The sequence below is a fragment of the Chenopodium album genome, chromosome 9 (genome assembly GCF_948465745.1).
Source record: "Chenopodium album chromosome 9, dcCheAlbu1.1, whole genome shotgun sequence".
Taxonomy (NCBI): Eukaryota; Viridiplantae; Streptophyta; class Magnoliopsida; order Caryophyllales; family Amaranthaceae; genus Chenopodium; species Chenopodium album.
The window spans coordinates 15,535,976-15,561,008 of NC_137842.1; the positions used below are offsets into that span (position 1 = coordinate 15,535,976).

At 38.9% G+C, this 25,033-nt stretch overlaps 1 protein-coding gene across 1 annotated transcript; it reads right to left on the bottom strand.

Annotated features, from left to right (window-relative positions):
* Positions 1 to 23,366: 23,366 nt before the first annotated feature.
* On the bottom strand, positions 23,367 to 24,029 carry LOC145557475 (uncharacterized). Its single transcript, XM_081618654.1, has 2 exons — positions 23,823 to 24,029; positions 23,367 to 23,771 (listed from the first exon to the last, which is right to left on the bottom strand). Exons 1-2 carry the CDS (start codon positions 24,027 to 24,029, stop codon positions 23,367 to 23,369), a joined length of 612 nt encoding a protein of 203 aa, XP_081474780.1.
* Between the last annotated feature and the right edge of the window lie 1,004 nt (positions 24,030 to 25,033).

The following is a 25,033-nucleotide window of genomic DNA, read 5'->3' on the forward strand; positions in this document are numbered from 1 at the left end:
CGCCTCTTGGGGCGGCCACCATGTGGACCTGTCTACTGCACGTGTCCGGAGTCAGATCATCTCGGTATGATTCTTGGTGCTTATCTTGCTCTTCTGCGATGTTTCACACATGTTCTTACCCGATTGGTATTTTTATAGGGACCTGAGGTAGCATACCGGCCATGGGGTGGTTGGACAGTCCCTGGATTAGCCGCACAGTACTCTGCTGAGCGCCGTTATTTTCTGGGGACCTACGGAGCAGTTGCGTATTTAGGAGAGAGAGTTGCTAGACAGCACTCTTCCGATGTCTTTGTCGTTCCTGCTCCTCCACCACGCCACATGTTCGACGAGAGAGAGTTGTCGAGCATGGCTGAGGAGCCTGGTTCTCTTTGGCGATCCCATCTGATCCTTGGGCGGAGTTATGCTGAGGAGCTACTTCCTTTGTTAGCTCCAGCCCCCGTGTCGGCCGAGGATGTGAGGGTAAGATTCTTAGCTTTTGTTTGGCACTGAGTAGCCCCCAAGTAATACCTTACTAATTTCTTTTTTCTGTTATATCAGGCTGGTCCCACTGAGTTTGTGCCACCCCGTATGTCCATCCATTACCAGGGGATGTACGGGCCGATCGAGGAGATGATTCCTCCGGCTCCTGAGGGCGAGCGCTTCGTGGAGCGGTCGATTCCTCGTCATCAGACGAGAGTAAGTCTAGCTCTAATCCAGAATCTTGTATTCAGTTATCATGCATTTTTACTGACTTAAATTTCCTTGACAGTTCTCACGCGAGGTGGTTTCGGCTATGGCACGATGCATTGATGCCTTCCGGAGCCAACTCGTCCGGATGAGGAACGCAGCTACCTGTCGTCGAGACGACGCCGTCCGAGAGGTAACTTTTCTTTACTTATTGTTTCTGCACTTATGCTTCAGTTTTCACCTTGTTTCTGTTTTATTTCTTTTTGCAGGGTCAGCCAATTGCTTCTCACACCCGTACGAGGCCTGAGGGGCGAAGAGAGCCGGCGAGGTCTAGCTCGAGACGTCGTCGCACTTCGTCAGGAGGTAGAGGTGGCCGTTCTGAGGCTGCTCGAGCCGACGTTGCTGAGGGCTCAGGGTCTTCTTCTGAGGAGGTTCCGGCTGCGCCGTTAGGAAAGGCTACCTCAGCTTTCAGAGGTGGTAGGATGTACGAGGTTGGCTCGTCATCGCAGCAGCTTCCGCGATCTCAGCCTCAGGTTGGCCTTGACTGGAGCGGTCCTGTTTTGAGTTTCCCTCCTCCTACGGAGACTGGAACTGGTGCTGGGGCTGGAGCTGGTGGAGAGGTGACTCCTCGAACAGCGCAGTTTTATGGCATGATGGGCCTACGTCCTCCGGCGCCGTAGTTTATTTCTGTATATGCATTTTATTTTGACTTTTTATAGAACTTTGCCTTTGACTTGTTATTTAGACACTTTGTTCTGTAAATCTACTATTATGTATTATTATTATGTTAGTGTGTGCAAATGTGATAACAATTTTGCGAAAAAATTCCGTCATTTTTATTATTGATGGAGGGTATTATCCGACTCTCTCCCCCAAAAAGAAAAAAAATAAAAAGGAAAAATAAAACGGAGAGAAAGGTCGATTTTTTGAATTTTAATAAAAGATCCAAAAAAAAAGAATAAACAATTAACTAAACATAATTGCTATATTTAATTAATTAAGAGAAGGATAGAAAGATATTTAGAAGAAAATAAAACGGGGCCATAAAGTCATTAACCGACTCCAATTTAATATCAAAACGCAAACTGAGCACACGCGGCTGTCCTGCTGACTTGGCGCCAGCTGGCGTCAGCCTGTGGCGCGTGGCGCCAGGCGCTATTGTTAGCGTGTGGCGCCAAGAGCAGATGGGTGACGCCAATTTCAGGTGTGTGACGCCAATTGGCGCTGACTACGTATTCCAGTCAGGTTGAAAGTCCTCGCAATTTGTGTATAAATAGCCCCCTGCTCAGTCGATTATTCACATAATTCCAGCGAAAAAAAAATTATTCTTCTCTTTAGAAAAAATAGTAATCATTTCTTTAGCCACTAAAACCTTCACCCAATATTCTCATGAGTGGTGTCGATCTCTCAATGCTAGAGAAAGAAAAGAATTGGGTTTATTCCACTTGGGGGGGATATATGGCATTAAAGGGGTAGATCTAGACATAGACTTCATTCATACCGCTTTAGAATATTGGAACATTGACACACATTGTTTTAGAATAGGGTATGATGAAATTAGCCCTTTGCCAGAGGAATTTGGTGCTATTTTAGGCTTCCCTGCAATAGACCTGGTGGTGATCCCTAGAGTAGATGCATATTACTATAAGGATTTTGAGCGTTTCTTTAATTTGAAGGAAAGGGATTTATCAAGGATAGTGAATGGCAACGTGGTGAACTTAAAGGAATTCGCACGCTATTACTTTGATAAACCGCTTTCTGAATCACTTCACATATATAGAAGAAGGGCGTTCTTATTCTGCATGCTTAATCAATATTGTCTTAGTAGTGGTAAAATTAACGAGGGTCGATCAATTATAACCACTGTGCTAGAACAAATTGAATCAGGGAGAAATCCGATGCCTTTAATAGTTGGAGAGACTATGATTGGTCTAGATGAATTGAAAAGGGACCCAAAAGCACCTCTTCGCGGTTCTCCAATTTTATTACAGGTAGAAAAATAATATTTTTAATTAAAGAAATTAAAAACATATTTTTGTATTGTAATATTAACTTATTTGCATTCCTAACTCTTTTTATTTATTTTTTTTTTTTATTATTTTTTTTTCTTTTTTTCAGATGTGGCTAATGGAAATATTAGGATTAATTAGCCCTCCAGACGACATTGAAAGTTACACGCCCACTTGCTTTGTAAGAAGGAAGAAACGCATCCCTAAAATTGGGAGCCATGGGTGGAAGAAAGTCTTTGAATCACGTGACTTTGCTATCAAGTGGGTCATCCCATGGTGGAAAATAAAAAGGATGGTTGGTGTTAACAAGCAACCTTTCTGCCGTCTTCCAAGCTTGTCTCTCATGACATATTATTATCCCTGCAGAGTAAAGAGACAATATGGCTTGCTTCAAAATATTCCTTCCGGGGATCTTTGTCCTCCCTATGAGTATCCCATATCTCAAGAAGTAGATAAATTTGACACGTACTGGAGCGCTAGACCTTTATGGGAAGTGATTACCCAAAAGGTTCCCCCTTCTTTGCCTAATGATGTAAAGAAGTGGTTGCTGAAGAAGTCTTCAATTGATCAAGGTAGGACTGATGTGAAAAATCGTCTAGGTGACAGGGTGACACCGGCCAAGGAACGCTTAGGTGCAAGAATTGAGTTCAAGACACCTATAATGCCTAAGAAGAAGAATTCTACTAAAGACAAGGGGAAGAGGAAAGCTACCACTGCAGACAAAAAGGTTTGGGTGGAAAAGAAGCATGGGGTGCTAGCGGAAGGGGAAACAATCCATTCTAAGATTGAATGTAGGTCCTCTAAAGGATGCCTACTTGCCAAAGTAATGGATGAAGAGGAGGAGACAGAAAAGAATTGGAAAAGAGCAAAGAAGGAGAAGAAAGATTAGAATATTGCTTAGCTTTCGATTTATTAGATTCTTAGTTTTTATTTAAAGTTAATTTATTTCAGCTTTATTTAAATTCCATTAACAATGCAGTTTTATTTTATTAATGAAATTTCAGCTTTCAATTAAATTGTTACTTTAAATTTGTTTTATTAAAGCAATGAAAAACCGAAAAAATTGATTTTCCAGAAATTCTTCGAGTACGAAAGCCGAAAATTTTCCGAAAAACACCGAAATTCGCCCAGATTTTATAACTGAATTGGCGTCAATAATTTCGAATTAGCGCCGGATATTGAGGTCTGGCGCCAGGCGCCAATACTGTCGTCTGGCGCTAATGGCCTTTCGCTGGCGCCAGGCTCTGTTCTGCGACGCCAGTTGCTTTTCCGACTTTTGTTGATTTTTTGTAGGTTCTGGAATGCGGAGATGTCGAAAAAGAAAGTGGTCGCACCCGTAATGGGTTGCCTACGTATCCTTTCCTAAGGAATCAGGCTGAACGTAGCTCTCTTGGGTGTCCTACTCAAGTAATTATGGGTAGTATTTTTTAAGTTGGTCAAGATTGGTCATGTTTGAGAATTCATTGCCATCCATGTCAGTTAATTTTGCTGCACCACCTGACAGGATTGTTTTGACAATGTAGGGGCCAGACCAATTAGGTCTAAACTTTCCCCTTGGATCTAAAACATTTTTCCTTAGTGCTTTTAATACCAAATCTCCTATTTTGATGTTTCTTGTCTTGACCTTCTTATTAAAATGTCTAGCCATACGAGTTTGATAACACTGAGTGTGATGTAGAGCTTCTAGTCGTTTCTCGTCGAGTAGGATCAATTCTTCGTATCGTGCCCTAGTCCATTCGACTTCATCGAGTTTACTTTCTAGCGCAATACGTAGAGATGGCATTTCTAGTTCGACAGGTTGTACGGCATCCATTCCATAAACCAAAGAAAATGGTGTATTTCCTGTTGACGTACGGATTGACGTGCGATAACCCCACAATGCAAAGTGAAGCTTGTCAAGCCAATCCTTGTAATTTTCTGTCATTTTCTCGATGATAGTCTTTAAATTTTTATTAGCTGCCTCGACTGCTCCGTTTGCTTGAGGTCTATAAGGGGACGAATGATGATGTTGGATACCATATTTATGTAGCAATTCTTCACATTCGGCCTGAAAGTGAGTTCCATTGTCACTTATCATTTCATGTGGGACTCCATATCGACAAATGATATTTCTCTCGATAAAAAGTGCTACATGTTTTGCGGTGAGTTTAGCATATGATTGTGCTTCAACCCACTTCGTAAAGTAATCAATCGCTACTAGAATAAATTCATGGCCTCCCGTCCCTGGAGGAACGATCTTTCCAATTATGTCAATTCCCCATGTAGAGAATGGCCATGGTGATGTATAAGTGTAAAGCAAAGATGGAGGAACGTGCTGTAAATTGGCATAAATTTGACACTTAGGGCATCTTTTTACATATTGATGGCAATCCCTATTCATGGTAGTCCAATAATACCCCTCTCGCATTATTTTCAGGACTAACATTTTGCCATTTATATGGGTTCCATAGATTCCTTCGTGGATCATTCTCATTATTCTTTGTGCATCCACCTTCCCTACGCATAGGAGAGCTCGACCTTTAGGTACCCTTTTATGTAGCTCGTTGTCTATGAGTACATATTGAGAAGCCAAAAGTCTCAAGGCTCGTTTTGCTCTTTTGTCAGCATGAGGAGGGTATTCTCCATTGGTGACATAGTTGAGGATGTCTGTGTACCATGGTTCTTCTTCTCGTTCTTCATCTTCGTCTTGGACTGGGTCGTCGTCTTCTATAGCCTGTATATATGTTGGTTTGTGCCTTTTTTCGATAGTTAGAGGCATTTGCTCGATATCCGTGGGAATCCTAACCATTGAGGCTAGTCTTGCCAAGGCATCAGCAAATTGATTTTCTTCTCTTGGTAGGTTTGTGTATTCTACCTTCTCTAACTGATCGGTAAGAGTTTCCAGATAAGTTTGGTAAGGAGCTAGGTTTTCGCTCCTAACTTTCCACCTTTTAGATATTTGATTGATGATTAGAGAGGAATCTCCGAATATCTTTAACTTCTTTACTCCCAATGCCAGGGCTGTTTCAAGGCCTACCACACATGCTTCATATTCAGCAGCATTGTTGGTAACGTCGAAATCAAGCTTTATTGAGATTGGGACGTGTTCTTCTTTAGGTGATACTAGTAGCACTCCAACACCACATCCCTTTTGGTTTGAGGCTCCGTCAAAGTACAAGGTCCAAGTATCATCTTCAGTGACCATCAAATCTTCATCTGGAAATTCACTGTCCTGTATTGGTGTCGAGTCTTCTATTGGAAAGTCTGCCAGAAAGTCTGACACCACGGATCCTTTAATAGCTTTTTGTGGCATAAACCGTACATCGAACTGGGCTAAGTTGACTATCCATCTTGAAATACGTCCATTGAGTGTTGATTTCTCGAACAAGTATTTGAGTGGATCCAATCGAGATACCATGAAAACAGTATGCACCAACATGTAATGTCTCAACTTAGTTGTGGCCCACACCAAAGCGAGGCACAATTTCTCGAGTGGTGTATAGCGTGTTTCGTATTCGAGCATCTTCTTACTTAAGTAATAGATTGCATTCTCTTTGTTTTCTACCTCTTGTGCTAGCATGGCTCCCATTGTCTCTTTGGTAACCGTCAAATATAACCTAAGAGGTATTCCGGGAAGTGCTGGCGCTAATACGGGAGGGTTTGCGAGATAGGCTTTGATCCGGTCAAAGGCTTTTTGACACTCTTCATCCCATATTACTGGTACATTCTTCTTGAGCTTTTTGAAGATTGGTTCACATATCGTTGTTAATTTTGATATGAACCTACTTATGTATTGTAACCGGCCAATGAATCCTCGAATCTGTTTCTCGGTCTTGGGCGGTGGCATTGACATGATTGCTTTAATCTTCGTTGGATCTATCTCTATTCCTCTAGAGCTTATGACGTATCCCAAGAGCTTGCCCGAGGTTACTCCAAAAGCGCATTTTGAGGGATTTAACCTCATATTATATTTTCTTAACCTTTCGAAAAATTTCCTTAAGGCTACTTGATGGCCTGGACGGTCTTTTGATTTTACAATCATGTCGTCTACATATACCTCAACTTCTTTGTGCATCATTTCATGGAGCAAGGCAGTTGCTGCACGTTGGTAAGTAGCACCTGCGTTTTTCAACCCAAATGGCATTACCGTGTAACAGTAAGTGCCCCATGGTGTGATAAAAGTTGTTTTCTCCATGTCTTCTTCCGCCATGAGAATTTGATTGTACCCTGCGTATCCATCCATGAATGAGAGGAGCGCGTGATTTGCTGTGTTGTCTACCAGAATATCGATGTGTGGCAAAGGGAAGTCGTCCTTTGGACTTGCCTTATTTAGATCTCGATAGTCGACACACATCCTTACCCTTCCATCTTTCTTTGGTACTGGGACGACGTTAGCGACCCATTCGGGGTATTTGGATACCTTAATGAAACCTGCAGTTATTTGTTTTTGAACTTCTTCTTTTATTTTTAGTGCTACGTCGGGTTTCATTCGATGTAGTTTTTGTTTTACAGGTTTCATTCCTGGAATTAATGGTATAGTGTGTTGGGCTATTTCTCTGTTAATGCCTGGCATATCTTCATATGACCAAGCAAATACATCGATAAATTCTTTAAGCAAATTAATTAAATCGGTTCTTTCTTGTTTATTCAATGTTAGTCCGATTTTAACTTCTTTTATGAGTTGAATCATTTGAGATGTCAACTGTTTCAGTCTCTTCAATTACTGGTGTTTTCTTTTCAAGTGTTTCCATTGCTTTAATAAATTCTTTATCTTTTTCATCGTTAGCTAAGCAATATTCGTCATCTTGAGTTAGGGAAGAACACGAGAAGTAAGGAGAATGAGCGATATTATTATACTCTGAGATCATTACATCAAAGAGTGATATGTCCTCAGGGACTGGATCACTAACTATCCTAGGAGAAGAAACAGGAAGGGAAGGCGTTATAACTAAAGACTTAGAAGATTCTAAAGGGAAAGACTCTGACTCAGACTCTGACTCTGACCCTGACGATTCTTCAAACATTGGCCCTTGTCCTGTCGTGATTGATATCTTCCTCCCACTCGGAGTAATCACCTTGATAGTCTTGCGCCACCCTTGCAGTAATCCTTCAGCTGGAGTAATTAGCTTCGAGGGATCGAAGTTTTCACTTTGTAGGACCGTTTGAATGAGTGAGGAGTTGTCTTCCTCATAAACTGATTCATTCTTTTCTTGCCCAAACATTAATCCCATGACGTTAAAGTCAAAACATGGAGGTGCTTTCTCCTTATGGACGGGAATTGGGATTTCATCAGTGAAATAGCAATCCAAGAAAATCTCGAATCCTGGTTTTCGTATGCCATTTACAACAAATGGTTCGGGAAATTCATAGCATGGATAGTCCTCTCCTTCCTTTATAAACTGACCATTAAGCGTAAGAGGGTACTAATCCATGGGAATTGCTTTCTTTTGAATGCGAGCGTCCCTACGTGCTTTTAATTTGTCCTGGGCTCGCTTGAGATCTTTCCGAGTCGGTTCGAAACCAAGTCCGAAAGTATCTAGTTTAGGGAGGCCAGGTGACTTTATTAATTTTTCTATCCCTTTCTTCTTTCCTAAGGTCATCCCAGGGAAGTGTCCTTGTTTTTTCAGCATAGTGTTGATAATCATGTTGGAATGGGGGTCGTGGCAAAGAGATGTCTTTTCATCCTCTTGGATTAAGGAGACTTCTTCGTTAAAGCCCCATAGGTCTTCATCATCTTCGTCGTGCTCCACGTTGATGATTGGATTCTCTATTGACTTGATCCTCATTGGTGAAGCATCAATAGTGATGGGGATTCCTCCAACTATAGCTTTCACTTGTTGGTGGAGAGATGAAGGGACGGCCTTTAGATCATGGAGCCAAGGGCGTCCTAACAACAGATTGAATGAGGCTTTGATGTCTACCACTTGAAAAGTAGTAGCATGTTCTATTGCTCCTGCCGTCACATTTAGGGTTATTTTGCCAAGAGCTTGACGTCAAGTATTATCGTAAGCTCTTATTCCTTGTGTAGACAGAGTTAAATCCTCATTCTTTATGCCGAGCATCCTCGCAGTCCTAAGTGGACAGACGTTAATAGCCGATCCATTGTCTACCAGTGTCATGGGAACATTCATTCTTTTACAGACTATTGTGAGGTTTAACGCTTTGTAGTGCTTGTCACCTTCCGGGGGTAAATCTTTATCAGAGAAGGTGATTAGATTAATTGGACTAGGGAGATCACTCGTGAGGAAGTTAACTAGTCCCTCAGGAGTGGTGTCAGAATCGATCCCAATTTTATCCAAGGCATTCATCACAGCCAACCTATGTTCTCGAGATGTTGCTAGAAGCTTCCATACATTCATCTCGACTTTTGTCTTCTTGAATTTTTTAACAATGTCATTGTCCTCGATGACAGGTATGGGAACTTGTTGTGCGGTAGGCATGGGTTGCGTTGAAATAGGAGGTTGTATTCTCCCGGATCTTGTGAGGACGTCTATTGATGTATCTTCTTCAGCCCAAATATCGTCTGTGGTGTATGATATGGAAGGTGAAGGTTCTAATATGTCTTTTAGATAGACATCTTCTTCATCACTATCCCATACTCCATTAACATTTATATCCTCTTCTTGTTGAACTTGGACTAATTCCTTTCTATCAATCATTTTCTGCACCAAATCCTTGAATTTGAAGCAGTTTTCTATGGTGTGTCCTCCTGACTGATGGTATTGACAGTAATATCTATCTGTTCTTTTTAATGATTCAAATGGTCTTGGTTCGAGAGGTTTGACCTTGCCACTCTCGGAGAGCATTTTAAACATTTGTGCATACGGGATCCCAATTGGAGTATAAATTTTATTGCTTTTCTTGGGTCTTTCGGTGACTTGTAAGGGAAAGTATTTTGCCTCATAAGTCGTTTTTACTGGTGTGGATTCTCTCTTAGGTTCTTGATCATATTCCTTGCGAAGTTCATTCAGAATTTTGAGAGTTTCATGTAACAGTTGTGATGTCTCCCTCAGATATAGTGTGAGTATTCGTATCTCTGCCTCATTTGCTAGTTCTGGAGGATTATCCTCGACATCGAAAAAGATCTCTTCTTCTTCTTCTTCGGTCACTCTGACAGGCTTAATGAGAGATGAGGGGTCGACTTCGCTTTCTTCATCGGAAATAGCCAATGTGTGAGCTAGAGGTGCATTATCAATACTCGGTTTCTTACTGGCAGGAGGCAACGGCAGTTTATTACTGTCAATCAAGTCTTGGATAGCTTCCTTAAGTTTCCAACAGCTTTTGGTAGAATGGCCCCTACCTTGATGATACTTGCAATGTGCATTGGGGTTCCAATTAGGCGACCTTTTCTCGACTGGTGGATCTCCAAATGGTCCAATGGGAGTTATAAGACCTTTTGCATTTAGCCGATCAAATGCGGTGTCATAACTCATGCCAATAGGAGTGAAGTTTCTCCTAAACAGTTTCTTTTGTCCTTGGTTGTTCATGGCAAGGACTTCTCCTAGATTAAAGGTGCTAACATTATTTGAGTGGGCGGTTTTGGAAGAAGAAGGATTGTCGTTCTTCTTTCCTTTCCAGCCACTGTTGGAGTTATTGTTGGCAGCTTTTGATTTAGCTAAGTCATCTTCAATATTAATCCCAATATCATAAACAGCCTTAAAGGTATGAAGATTATTTTGATATTTAAGATGTTTTGAATATTTTTCTTGGAGATTTTTAATGAACAATCTCACGGACTCTTTTTCACTTGGTACCTCAATCATTTTAGCTGAGGTTTCTCTCCACTTGTTAAATAAAGATGTGAAGCCTTCATTCTCCTTCTGCTTGAGAATTTCAAGTTCTCTATGGTCAGTTTCGACTTGAACGTTGCACTTGTACCTATCAACGAAAGCGTTTGCTATGGATTCCCAGGTAGAGGTCTTTTCTTTTTCAAGAGAAAAGAACCATTGTTGGAAAACGGTCTTGAGAGATAGCGAGAACAGAGAAGGGAAAATTTTCTTATCGATACCCTTGATACTCATTATTGTTTCAAATGCCCTTAGATGGAAGTAGGGATTGTCGATTGCCCTAAACTTTGGGATGTCGTTGGCACTGAACTTCTGCGGAAGAAGATCCTTATCCAGCGAGACCCCTTGGGATGTGAGTTCTTGAAACTTGTAGTCACTGGACAACTTGCTTAGGCTTTCTTGCATGAGGTCCATCTGTTGTTGCTTCGCGGGATCCTCGATCTTAAGTGCGAGAAGCTTTAGTGTCTCAGTTACAGTAGCCAATTGGTTCTTGAGATCGTTAACTTCTTCCTGAGTTGCCATTATAACTCTTGCTTTCCTCTTGCGGGCTATAGGTTTGTCGAAAAGTTGGACTTGTACGAAGAGGTTATCTTTGATTAATCGTCCTTCCTTTCTTGACCACGCGCTGTAGATTAAGCCAATTTGCGTTTTAATTACTTGACTCGAATCAGTTTGACTTTATGGCTTTTATTTAAATAGAAGAAAAAAAAAAAGGTATATTTTTAGGGAGCAATAATGTACATGTGTTTAGGGAACTTAAGTACTATTATTTATTGTAGGATTAATATCCGACTTACCCCCCCTACAAAAATGACGAAAAACAACGCGTGCACATAAGACTCCCTTAATCATGGTCAAGACATGTGTAATAGTGTGTGTATTGAGTGTAAGTGACATGTTTGGACTCTTGTGTAAAACCATGGGACTTAGTGCCTAAACTCGGATATTGACTCAATTAAGCAGAATTAACCGAATTAAACAGGAAACTGAATAATTAAACATTAGGTGATGACTCGACAAATAATCCAAACTGTCGGCCAAGCGACAGGACTGGCGTCACAATATGGTGGTTGGCGCCAGACTTTTTAGTAAATGTCTGGCGCTACGCACCATACAGTGGCGCTACAGCCCAAATTTTGGCACCAACATTGGAGCCTCGGTCTGGGACTGTTTTCGATATTATTAGTCAACTTGGGTATGCCTAAAGTCGTACTAGGTCGATTCCAATTAAAAGAAGAAAAAACTTTATTGACTCAAATCAATTAATTAATTAATTAGGCAAAGTTCTTTAAGTCATTAATTATAATCTCGACACAAATCAACAAACGGTTAGGAGGAGCATAGAAAATATATGCACAACAAATAATGCACAATTAGTCAAGTAGGCACAATATGATGCAATGAGTTCGCAACCTAACCATGGCTCTAGTTCTCTAAAGTTCGGGATATGGTTTAGTCAAACAGGGTCCATGGTTAATTGTTCAGATGCACCGCGTAGAAGCCTAACCGTGAAGGGTTAACGCGTGTGGATAGAACACCGCAAGTTTTTAGAAAAAACTCGCTTCCATGGTTTGGTGAATTCAACATCTCAGATGTACCCTTTGTTGCCAGGAGCGTTCAATCGGGTAGATAGAGCATGAATTCCCAGAGGGTTATGTCCATATGTAGAACACATATGGGTTTCAGAAAAATGAGAAAAAATTCAATCAGGAAGTAGGATCGAGCAAACAATACGAAAAACCGGTCGAAATTAGAACGCATATTTCTGGCTCGGTATTGGGGGAAATTGGCGCCAGCAAACAGAGACTGGCGCCAACTTTTAACTGTAGCGCCTGGCGCCAATACTGGCGTCTGGCGCTACGGCAAAAAGTATGGCGCCAAGCTCTGGCCCCTGACGCTACTTCCCACATGCCTCAGCAGCTTTCTGTGCTCAATAAAATCATCCAGTTTCGCGCGGTGTTATTTCAGTCCTAGTTGTGAAAGACATTTCTCAAATTTCCTACGTGTAAAATCCTATGTTTTTTACTCATTACGGATGGTCTTTCCAATGAGAACCTTTTTATGCATATGACAATAATGTTAATCAAAATTACGCACATGAAATACTTAGAACTTTTCGAGTCTCATCCACTCATTCTAAATCATTGCCGAAACAAATTCAGGAATTAAAATAGAAATCCTCCCCAGTGGAGTCGCCAAAAACTGTAGGGAATAATTTCAAGCCTTTAAAATCCCACTAGCTTGAACCCCACTATGATCATACACTAAAGTACGGTGGCGTCCAAAAGGGAAGAAGATAGAGCAAAAGAGTCGCCAACAAGTTTTTTAAGGAACTTGTAAACCGTTCACGAGGTGAAGGTTACACCCCTTAACGATCCAAGAGATCGTCAACTCCATAAGGTCATGAACCAAATAAGGGTTCGGGGATGATGGTACAAATCCAACCTAAAAGAGATTAAACCTGCCCTAATAATAGGCCTCTACTTTATTCTGCTCGTATTCATGTGCGCTTTCTGACTAACATACAATCAATAGGATTAACCCTAAACCTGTTTAATCTATGTTGGTTGAACATTAATGCACAAATAAATCTATTATTGGCGATCACTTGAATTATAATCACAATTAACCTAACAAGATTATTAATTATCTTATTAAGCGTGATTGCAAATACCAATTCCCTTTAACATGCAATAAAGGTGATCAAGCAATAACAATATATAATATATATCAAGCAACATAATAAATAATCAACATCATTAATAATAATATTACTAATCATAATCATAATCATCATAATCATGTTAAAGCACGGCAAGATCCTAGGCATGATACTAACAAGATTAATAACAAACCCTAGCATGTCACTAAGCAATAAAAATCAAATCTTTAGCCCTAACATGATACTAACATGAATTAATATTAGGAAGAACATAGGAAGCATCATAGCAATCATATTTGATATTAAAATTAACCTAGACATGATACTAGGAATATCATAATAACAATATAGACATGATATCTACATCATAATATCAATTAATCAATTAAAGTACTTACTTGGATGCCTCGTACCTCTTTCTAATTACAAAATACACACGTTAGTAACTTCAAGGAAAATAATAATCAAAACAATTAAATTAAATAATTGAAAGAGAGATTTGGGACCAAACCCTCAGAAATTAAACCTTTCACGTCTAGGGCGAAGGCAACTTCGAATATGGCTAGGTGCTTCAAGATCTTGTGAATGCGAAATTTTGTATGAAAAAGCAAGAAAGAAAGAATGCCAAAAGATTAAGAATTGAGAATTGATGAAAGAAAGATGATGAATAAAGAGAATTGGAGAATGTTGATGATTATTGATCGTAGATTGTAGAAAACTGATAATCGGTGATTGGAGATAATTGGTGATTGTTGATTGTAGATGAATGAAAACGGAGTTTTTGATACGATATTTATAAAGAAAATCGGTCAAAAAAGATAATTTATCAAAACAGAGTCTGAAGATCACAGAAACAACTTGGCGCCAGCCCTGGCTCATTGGCGCCAGGACCAGTGGCTAGCGCCAGGCGCCAATGGCTGGCGTCTGGCGCCAATCCTGGTTCCAGGCGCCAAGGCCTGGGGTTGGACGCCAAACCGGCTTTTAACACGTTTTCGAAACTATGATAATTTTACCGTACTGGAAGATAAAATAATATAATTTCAGTCGAAAATGCTATTTGATCTAATTAAAACTCTAAAGAATCCTAATTGAATTAAGAATGATAAGACCTTCTAGAATGTTCTAGAAGACCAAAACCATTCCTAATTACATTAGGAATGATAAATCATATTAGGCCCTCCCCTAGATCATTGGGCCGTACTTAAAACTCAAACCGGGCCCAGTTTAGTAAATTGGCCATAACTTCCTCAATATTCATCGGAATTGGGCTTATAATATATCGTTGGAAAGGTCTTTGCAAGCCCTATCCAACTACACCACTATTGGACCCTTATCATGGACCAACCAAACTGGATTGGCTGTTTTCTTAAAATAAAGTTTTCAAAAACAGAGAGAAGAGAAAGGAAAAGAAATAAAACTTTCCGCAACACTAGACCTTTCCACACTTTCGTTTCATTCGATCATGATTCGACGTCAAAGGTACTCATCACTGGGTTTGGTTTTGGGGAGACACAAATGGGTGTCTACAACTATCAAAGGATCTGTGGTCTCAGATTTCTTAGCATATTTTCCAATAGAAGATTCAACGCCAATACACGACAATGAATTTCCAGACGAAGAATCGATGGTCACAGAAGATGATACTTGGACCTTATACTTCGATGAAGCCTCAAACCAAAAGGGATGTGGCGTTGGAGTATTATTAGTATCACCTAAGGAAGAGCACGTTCCAATCTCCATAAAACTAGATTTCGACGTTACCAACAACGCTGTTGAACACGAAGCATGCGTGGTAGGCCTTGAAACAACTTTGGCATTGGGAGTGAAGAAATTACGAATATTCGGGGACTCTTCATTGATCATCAACCAGATTTCTAAAAGATGGAAAGTAAGGAGCAAAAGTCTAGCCCCTTACCAAACTTATTTGGAAACTCTCACCAATTAGTTAGAAAAGGTAGAATACACATATCTACCTAGAGAGGAAAATCAATTTGTCGATGCCTTGGCAAGACTAGCCTCAATGGTTAGGATTCCTACGGAAATCGAGCAAATGCCTCTAACTATAGAGAAAAGGCACAAACAGGCTTATATTCAAGCTATAGAAGATGATGAAGTGATCCAATATGAAGAAGAAGAAGAAGAAGAAGAAGAATCGTGGTACACAGATATACTTAACTATGTCACCAAAGGAGAATACCCTCCTCATGCTGAGAAAAGAGCAAAACGAGCATTAAGACTTTTGGCTTCCCAATACATCCTCATAGACAACGAGTTACATAAAAGGCTACCTAAGGGTCGAGCTCTCTTACGTGTAGGGAAAAAGGATGCTCAAAGAGCTGTGAGGATAGTCCACGAAGGCATTTGTGGAACCCATGTTAATGGCAAAATGCTAGTCCAGAAGATAATGCGAGAAGGATACTACTGGACTACCATGAATAGGGATTGTCATCAATATGTGAAGAGATGCCCTAAATGCCAAATCTACGCCAATTTACAACATATTCCTCCATCTCTACTCTACACCTACACTTCACCATGGCCATTCTCTATATGGGGAATTGGCATTATTGGTAAAATTACTCCTCTAGGAACAGGAGGTTGATGGGTGTCATAAATGGCACCCATTTGATGAGCATTTAGGTTGATTTCATCCTCTTTTCATAGCTTTCTTGCTCAATAAATGCTTAGTTTTATGATTTGTTGCTTAGTTTTACCTTTCCACTCTTATTTTGTAGCTTTTATGCATTTTGTTGGTTTTCTAGTATTTTCTCCTTTATTTGATCTATTTCTGTGGTTGTAGGTATTGTAAGAGGTTTGGGTCTTGATATTGGTGATTTACTAAGGTGGATGAAGCTTTTGGAGCAAGCTTATGGCAATTGGAAAGCTCAAGATGCAAGGAAGTGGAAATTCCAAGTCTTAGCTCTTGCGCTCTCATGCCGTGCTACCATGAAGAAGTGGTGTACCCACTAATCAAGAGCATTAGCTACTGCCACTCCTAGTGTTCATCATCATCATAGTCGTGCGACCTTAGCGAACGCACGAAGCCGCGAGAATTTCTAAGAAACCCATAGAAGCGCGGGCGCGCAGAGCTCGGGTGCGGGCGCACCACAAGGTGGAGCGGGTGCACCACCCTTTGGCGCTGGCGCACCAATGGGTGGCGCGGGCGCGCCTCCCTGGGAATTTGTTGCTCGATTTTTGGTGTTTTTGCGCCTCTATAAATATCTTTGTAACCCCATTTTTGGGGCAAGTTTAGAATAAGTTTTTCATATTAGATTTTGATCATATTCTTAGCTTAGTTGAGAGCTTCTCTCTCTAGTTTTAGGGCTAGTTTTAGGAGTAGATTTTAGAGAGAGAAAGTGAGGAATTTCAATGGTGATTGAGAGATTGAAGATTCAATGGTGACAATTGTATTGGAGAACTTCTCTATTATCAATGAGCATTTCTAAACTCTATCTCATTTATTGTTTTGTTTAATATTCATGTTTGTTTGATTTGTTTTGATTGGATTTTGATCTTGATCTTTGATTAGAGTAATTGTTCTTCTTTGAGTGTTGATTCTTGTTTTCTATAGTTGTTTATTGATTTGATGATGTTGCTAGAGAAGTTTGCTTGCTAGGGTGATGGTGAAGCTTATATGATGTGATGGATTGTTGTAAATTGGGGAATAATTGATGGAGTTGATGATGTGATTAAATTGGTTGATTGATTATGCGCATGTGTGTGTTTGATTTAGGCTTGATCACCCTAGTTATTCATACTAGCTTGCGTTGTAGGTTCACATTGATACGGACCATTGATTTGTGGCTTGCATTTAACGATTGAGGTGTCTTGTGACGTTCCTAGCTAGAGTTTATCGTAGTTGACGCTAGTTAGACCTCTAGGAAAATAGCTTGATATGCTCTTTTGGTTGCATGATAGGTTTTCCATCGCATCACTCGACTTAGTCAACTTCCTATCCCAATTTGCTTTGTTCATTGTTATTATATGTGAATCCAAATCCCTAGCACTTTATTTGTTCGGTTTCTTGTTTAAGTAGTTGTTAGTGTCACCTTTTATCCTTAGACTTCGACCTAGCTTAGGCACATAATTGAAAGCACTTAGACATTACCGTTCCTTTGGGTTCGACCCTTGACTTACCTCTATACTTGTATTTAGGTTAGTTAAGTGTTTATAAATTTTGTTTGGCTTAGGGATGATTAGTCCAACGACCTAGTTCCAACCCCACGTCAGAGGTCATGAATACATCCTAGTAGCAATCGATTACTTCACAAAGTGGGTCGAAGCACAATCATATGCTAAACTCACTGCAAAACATGTAGCACTCTTTATCGAAAAGAATATTATTTGTCGATATGGAGTCCCACATGAAATGATAAGTGACAATGGAACTCACTTTCAAGCTGAGTGTGAAGAATTGTTACAAAAATATGGCATTCAACACCATCATTCTTCTCCTTATAGACCTCAAGCAAACGGAGCAGTTGAAGCAGCTAATAAAAATCTAAAGACTATCATCGAGAAAATGACAGAAAATTACAAGGATTGGCCTGACAAACTCCATTTCGCACTTTGGGGTTATCGCACATCAACAGGAAATACGTCATTTTCCTTGGTTTATGGAATGGATGTTGTACAACCTGTACAGCTAGAGATACAATCTCTACGCAATACACTAAAAAGTAAACTCGATGAAGTTGAATGGACTAGGGCGAGATATGAAGAGCTAATTCTACTTGATGAAAAGCGACTACAAGCTCTACATCATACTCAATGCTATCAAACTCGTATGGTTAGACATTTTAATAAGAAGGTCAAGACAAGGAACATCAAAGTAGGAGACTTGGTGTTAATAGCATTAAGGAAAAATGTTATGGATCCAAGGGGAAAATTTAGGCCTAATTGGTCCGGACCCTATATTGTCAAAACAATCCTATCAGAAGGTGTAGCAAAATTAACTGATATGGATGGCAATGAGTTCTCGAACATGACAAATCTTGACCAACTTAAAAAGTACTACCCATAATTACTTGAGTAGGATACTCAAGAGAGCTACGTTTGGCCTAATTCCTAAGGAAAGGATACGTAGGCAACCCTTTACGGGTGCGGCCACTTTAATTTTCGCAAAACTCGCATCCCAGATATAAAAAGAAATTCGACAGAAATTCGACGAAACATCGGCGTCGTAGAAAAAGCTCTGTCGCCGGCCAATGACAGTAGCGCCAAACAACAGCGTCTGTCGTCAGACGCCAAACGGCCGCAGTCGGCGCCAGTCGTAAAGAAGCAACGCCACTCTTCTGGGAGTACCTTGGCATATTTCGGTGTTTTTCGGAAAATTTCCGACTTCCGTACTCGAAAAAAAATTCTGGAAAATTAAATTTTCTGTTTTCATTGCTTTAATAAATTAAATTTAAAGGAGATGATTTAATTAAAAAAGTTGAAATTTCATTAATAAAATAAACTAAAAATTACATTATTGATGGAATTTAAATAAAGCTTAATAAAACAAATTAACTTTAAATTTAAAACTAAGTCTAATAAATTGAAAGTTAAGAAATGCTTCAATCATTTTTCTCTTTCTTTGCTCTCTTCCAATTCTTATCTGCATCCTCTTCATCGTCCATGGCTTTAGCTAGTAGGCATCCTTTAGAGGACCTACATTCAATTTTGGAGTAAATAGTTTCTCCCTTAGCTAGGACTCCATGTTTCTTTTCTACCCAAGCCTTCTTCTCTGAAGTGTCAGCTTTTCTTTTCCCTTTATCCTTGTAGAGATCTTCTTCTCAGGCATATCGTAGGTGTTTTGAATTCAGCCTTTTCACCCAAGTGTTCCTTAACCGGAATTATCTTGTCACCTAGACGACTCTTCACATCAGTTATACTATGATTTTTCTTCATGTCCTTTGAAGGTTTCTTGAGAAGTCACCTCTTCACATCATTGGGCAAGGAAGGAGGAACCTTTTGGGTAATCACTTCCCATAAAGGTCTAGCGCTCCAATATGCATCAAATTTTTCTACTTCTTGAGAAACAGGGAATTCATAGGGACGACGAAGATCCCCAGAAGGAATTGTTTAAAGTAGGTCGTACTGTCTTGTCACCCTACAGGGATAATAAAAAGTCATATTGGTTAAGCTTGGAAGACGACAGAAAGGTTGCTTGTTGACACCAACCATCTTATCTATTCTCCACCAAGGGATGATCCACTTGATAGCAAAGTTGCAAGAGGCAAAGACGTTTTTCCATTCATGGCGCCCCATCTTAGAGAAGCGTTTCTTTCTCCTCACAAAGCAATTTGGAGTATATTTTTCAACATTTTCGAGAGGACTAATTAATTCTAATCTCTCCATTAGCCACATCTGCAAAAAAATTCAATGCAAAAAATTAATATTACTGTACAAAATTTTTTTTTTTTGATTTCTGTAATTAAAAATATTATTTTTCTACCTGTAATAAAATTGGAGAGCCCCGAAAAGGTGCTTTTGGATTTCTCTTCAATTCGTCAAGACTAAACATAGTCTCTCCAACGATTAATGGCATTGGATTTCTTCTAGATTCAATTTGCTCCAAAACAGTTGATATGATTGCTTGACCTTCATTAGTTCTACCACTAGTGAGAAGATATAGGTTAAGCATGTAAAAGAGAAAAGCCCTTCTTCTATAAACTTGAAAAGATTCAGAATAAGGTCTATCAAAGTAATGGCGTGCAAATTCTTTCAAATTAACTATGCTACCATCTACAATATTTGTTAGATCTTTGTCTCTTAAATTAAAGAAACGCTCAAAATTTTTATAATAATATTCATTTATTCTAGGGATTACTGCAAGATCTAATGCATAGAAGTCTAAGATAGCACCGAATTCTTCCAGTAAAGGGCTAATTTCATCACACCCTAGTCTAAAACAATGAGTATCCGTATCCCAATATTCTAAGGCGGTATGAATGAAGTCTATATCAAGATCTACCCCCTTGACACCATAGATACCTCCCATATGAAAAAAGTCTAATTCTTTTCTCTCTTTGGCAGTTAAAGACCGACACCATTCATGAGTGAAGTTGGTAAAACTCTTAGTAATTAAAGACATGATTATTTTTTCAAAAGCTAAGACTATATTTAATTTGCTGAAATTATGAAGAAAATCGGCTGACCAGGGGGCTATTTATACACAACATCGACACAGTTTCAATCCGGAAAGGATTCGGAGTCAGCGCTCTCTAGCTCCAAACGCCAGAGTCTGGCGCCAAGCGCCAGTAGTAGCGCCTGGCGCCAACGCAAAACGCGTGGCGCCACGTGGCGCTGACGTGTCTTATCAGCGAGCTTCTCAAAAACCGCGTTTTTGGCTGATTCGAACCTGAACAATGGCTTTACAATTATTTAATTCCTTTTTATACCCTTTTAATTAATTTTATATATTAATTATTTTTCCTTTTTTGGATTTTATTCAGACTTAATTTTAAGTTTGTTGTAAGTCCAATTTTTATTTTTCATTTTTTTTCTTTTTTGAGGGAGAAAGTCGGATACCCTCCATCAATAATAAAAATGACGGAATTTTTGCGCAAAATTATTAATTATCACAATTCTTCGCACACAAAAATAAGCACATAAAAATGAAAAATAAATGCAAGATAAATAAAGTCATAATAAATAGATAATAATATGTATATACAAATATGTTTAATAGATGAGTCAATTAGGCAAAGTTCTATACAAGTCAAAATAAAAAAAAACACAGGTATAAACTACGGCGCCGAAGGACGCAGATGATGAGAGACACCCATCATATCATAGAACTGCGCAGTACGAGGAGTAAGCTCTCCACCAGCTCCAGCTCCAGTATTAATTATTACTATTATTAAATATTATTTAATTAATAATAATAATAATTAATTAATATTTAATAATAATAATAATAATTAATATAATATTTAACTTTAAAAATTTAATGATTATAATAATAATGCGATAATATTAGTAGTAGTAGTAGTAGTGGTAGTGGGAGTGGCAGTGGCAGTGGCAGTGGCAGTAGTAGTAGTAGTAGTCGTAGTGGTAGTGGTAGTAGTAGTAGTAGTAGTAGTAGGAGGAATAGCAGCAGCAGCAGCAGCAGCAGCAGTAGTAGTAGTAGCAGTAGCAGCAGCAGTAACAGTAGCAAGTAGCAGTTAGCAGTAGCAGTAGCAGTAAGTAGTAGTAGTAGTAGTAGTAGTAATAATAATAATAATAATAATAATAATAATAATAATAATAATAATAATAATAATAATAATAATAATAATGAAATCTGCTCGGCTCGGCTCTGCTCTGCTGAAATCTGCTCTGCTCTGTTCTGCTCTGCCTAGAAGCTCAAAAGAACAGGGCCTTACTTGGATGCCTCGTATCTCTTCCTAATAACAAAATACACGTGTTAGTAACTTCAAGGAAAATAATAAAATCAAAGAATTAAGGGTTCGTTTGGCATTACTGTGGTTTTCTGTTTTTTGGTTTTTTGTATTCTAAAAGTATAAGATATGTGTCCCATAATGAATCAAAAATTATATAAACTTATTAAAATTATGATAATTTTGAAAACTGACAACAGAAAAGTGGAAAAACCTTTTTCTTGTTTTCTGTTTTTGGTTTTTGGTTTTCAAAAAAACAGGAAACTGAAAACCAAAATTGATGCCAAACAAGCCCTAAATTAAATAATTGAAATAAGGAATTAAAGAAAATTAAGACTAGATTTGGGACCAAATCCTCAGAAATCAAACCTTTCACGTCTAGGGCGAAGTCAACTTCGAATTATGCTAGGTGTGTCTAGTGCTAATGTATGAGGAATTGTGTTTGTAAAAAGCTAGGCTTAGAAAGAGAGAGAGAATCAAGAATTTCTTGATGAGAGTTGGTGAGAAGAAAGAATTAGAAAGAATAAGAATTGATGAGAATTGATGATGGAAAACGGAGGTTTTAGGAGGCTATTTATAGAGAAAATCAGCCGGATGGATAGAAAAACCAATCAGAGTTTCGAAGAGAATAAAACGACTTAGCGCCAGACGCCAGACATTAGTGTCGGGCACAGGCGCTAAGGCTAGCGCCAGACGCCAAGCATTAGCGTCAGGCGCTAATCCTGTCGTCATGCGCTAGAAACCAATTTCACGCATTTTCTTAATTTTGATAAAATTTAGCCGTATAGAAGGGCAAAATCGTATTTTCCTTAAAAACACTTCTTTTATTCTGATTAAAACTCTAAAAAGTCAACCAAAGTCAATTTATCAATGCTAATTAAATTAGGAATGAAAAGAACCTTCTAGAAAAATCTAGAAGACTAAAATCAATTCTAATTGCATCAGGAATGATAAATCAATATTAGGCCCTCCTCTAGATCATTGGGCCGCACATAAATATCAAACCGGGCCCAGTTTGGTAATTTAGCCATAACTTCCTCATTATTCATTGGAATTGGGCTTATAATATATCATTGGAAAGCTATTTTCAAGCCCTATCCAACTACACTATTATTGGACCCTTGACATGGACCAAACCAAACTGGATTGGCTGTTTTCTTAAAATAGGTTTTCAAAAACAAAGAGAAAGAAAAGAATTAAAAACTAACCGCAACACTAGACTTTCCACACTTTCACTTCATTCGATTATGATTCGACGTGAAAGGTACTCATCACTGGGTTTGGTTTTGGGGAGACACAAATGGGTGTCTACATTGCCTAAATGTTTGAGTCCCTTCATGAGTCCCTGTATGTGTGAGTCTCTTAATGTGTGAGTCTCCTATTGTGTAATAAATCCAAATGATGAAGGGACTTAGTTGACACTTGAAATTGAAAAGTTGGAATTGCTCTAACAAACTTGATATGCAAGTTGTTGTTAAGGGATCCACTTATGCAATTCATGTCTTAAACCAACACCCTCTGATGAATTTAAATGTGTGTGTATGTGTCTCACAGACATAATGTAAGCAGTTGTTGCACATAAAACAAACCAACTTCATATCATTAAGTTGTTCAAAAGTTTTTACATATTCAAAAGAATATTGTTCAGACTGCCTTACAACATATGGCCTCAATTTTAATAAAATACACATAACCAATTACTTTTAAAGTGTGGTAAAACCAAAAACAATAAATACTACCTAGTATTTCACCACTTGTTTCCATGATCTTCATTGGTTATATGTGGCAGTCTGTCAACTTCACTTTGTGTCTCATATGCGTTCAATCTGCATCAACTTGCATCCCTTCATCTTCTTCATTTCCTTCCCTTGTTGGTATGAATAAAGTTTTGAGATGTTCAACAGCTTATTGAACCGCAACCCTCTCCAAATCTAGTTGTTCTAGTAGCAAGCCTAGTCTTTTCCAGCCTTTTCTCCCCTTTGTGTGGTGGGGTGAAATTGTTGCCAACTAGATGCTTCACTATTTCTTCCATGCAGCATTGTAGTGTTATCCAACTGTACTTGTTTAGTACAAGATTAAAAGTGCCATATGCCTTTTTGACTTTGTCAATGAGTTCCCCTAAGATCTTAGGGAATGATTGGTACTGTATGAATTGTATTGCATTGAACAATCCAAGATCTAGCACATTCAAGTCTGGTGTTTGTGATGGTTGATAAATGAACAGAACGTTGAACCCTTCTAACTGGCATGCATGAATGAATTCCTCATCCTTAGGAATTTTATGAGGTATGGCATTATCCCACTAAATCCAAATGTCCTTAAATAGATGAGGTGGCCATTTACTTTTGATTACTGGAATCACATTATTGAGAATCATTTCCCTGATTGCATCCTTGTTTACATTCTGTGTTGCCTTAATTTCCACAGTTCCAGCTTCTTTGTTCTTGCTTTTTTTCTTTGCAGTAGTCTCATAAACTAATGGAAAGATTCCATACTTTCCATCATGTAGCACATTTCTTTGTCTGTCAAAAATTGGCTTGCCAATCACTACCACGAACATGCCTTTTACCTTGAATCTTGTGGACTATTGGCACCTATATGGATTAGGTTCATTTGGAAGCAAGTAGAACTTCCTTGTCTCTAGGTTCAGGTAGAACCATTTTTCATCAATGTGTACATATTGCTGCAAATCCTGAAACTTTGGCTTGATGTTCTGTTCAACATACAACAGATGACTTAACACCCATTTTAGTCTTGCCACCTTGTGGTTGGATATGAGGGCTGGGTGATTTGTGCTTGTATGTGTCTTGAGCCTCCCTTTTTTCTTTAGCTTGTGAATGGTCACATGTGATATGCTAAGAGCAGCCCCATAGCTTCTCTCTGTTATCCTTTTGTACAAAGGGACTGACTGCATAAACTCATCTGTATACTCTGTTGGTTTGGGTCCAGTTTTACCAAGCTTCTTGCTTGTGACGTCTATCACATTCCCCTCTGCCATTTGCCTCTTGATGTCTTAAAATAATCTCTGTATTGATGACCTGTGAACATTGAATTTCCTTGCTTGTTGTGACTGAAAGCCTCTTAGCAGATCCTAACCACCCATGTTGTGTAAAATATCATAAACAATCTTTCTTTTTTGCATGACAGTAAGTTGTTTCCTACCTTTGGGTTGTGGCATTGCTTCATCATTACCCATAGTCTGACTTTGGTTGTCAATTTCTCTCATGGAGCTTGAATCACTTTCCTCCATTGTTGCTTCTTCATTTAGCAACTGATCTATGTTGAAAAGTTCATCATTGGCATAATATGACATTTTAATGTGAACTTTTCTTGCTTGTAGATTTCAGAAATAGTGATGAAGTTAAGACTGTTATTTTTTTTTTTTTTTTGTTTGAAGTACTCAGGCTGAACTAGAGATAGAGTTGAAGAATATTGTTGCTGCTTCTAACCTTGCACTAATTAATAGGAGGGTAATTAATTCAGTTTGTAATGAAGTTTAGGAAGAAAATTAGTGCTGACTTTTGTGAGGAAAACATTCTGTAATTTGGTTAGGGTAGAACTTTT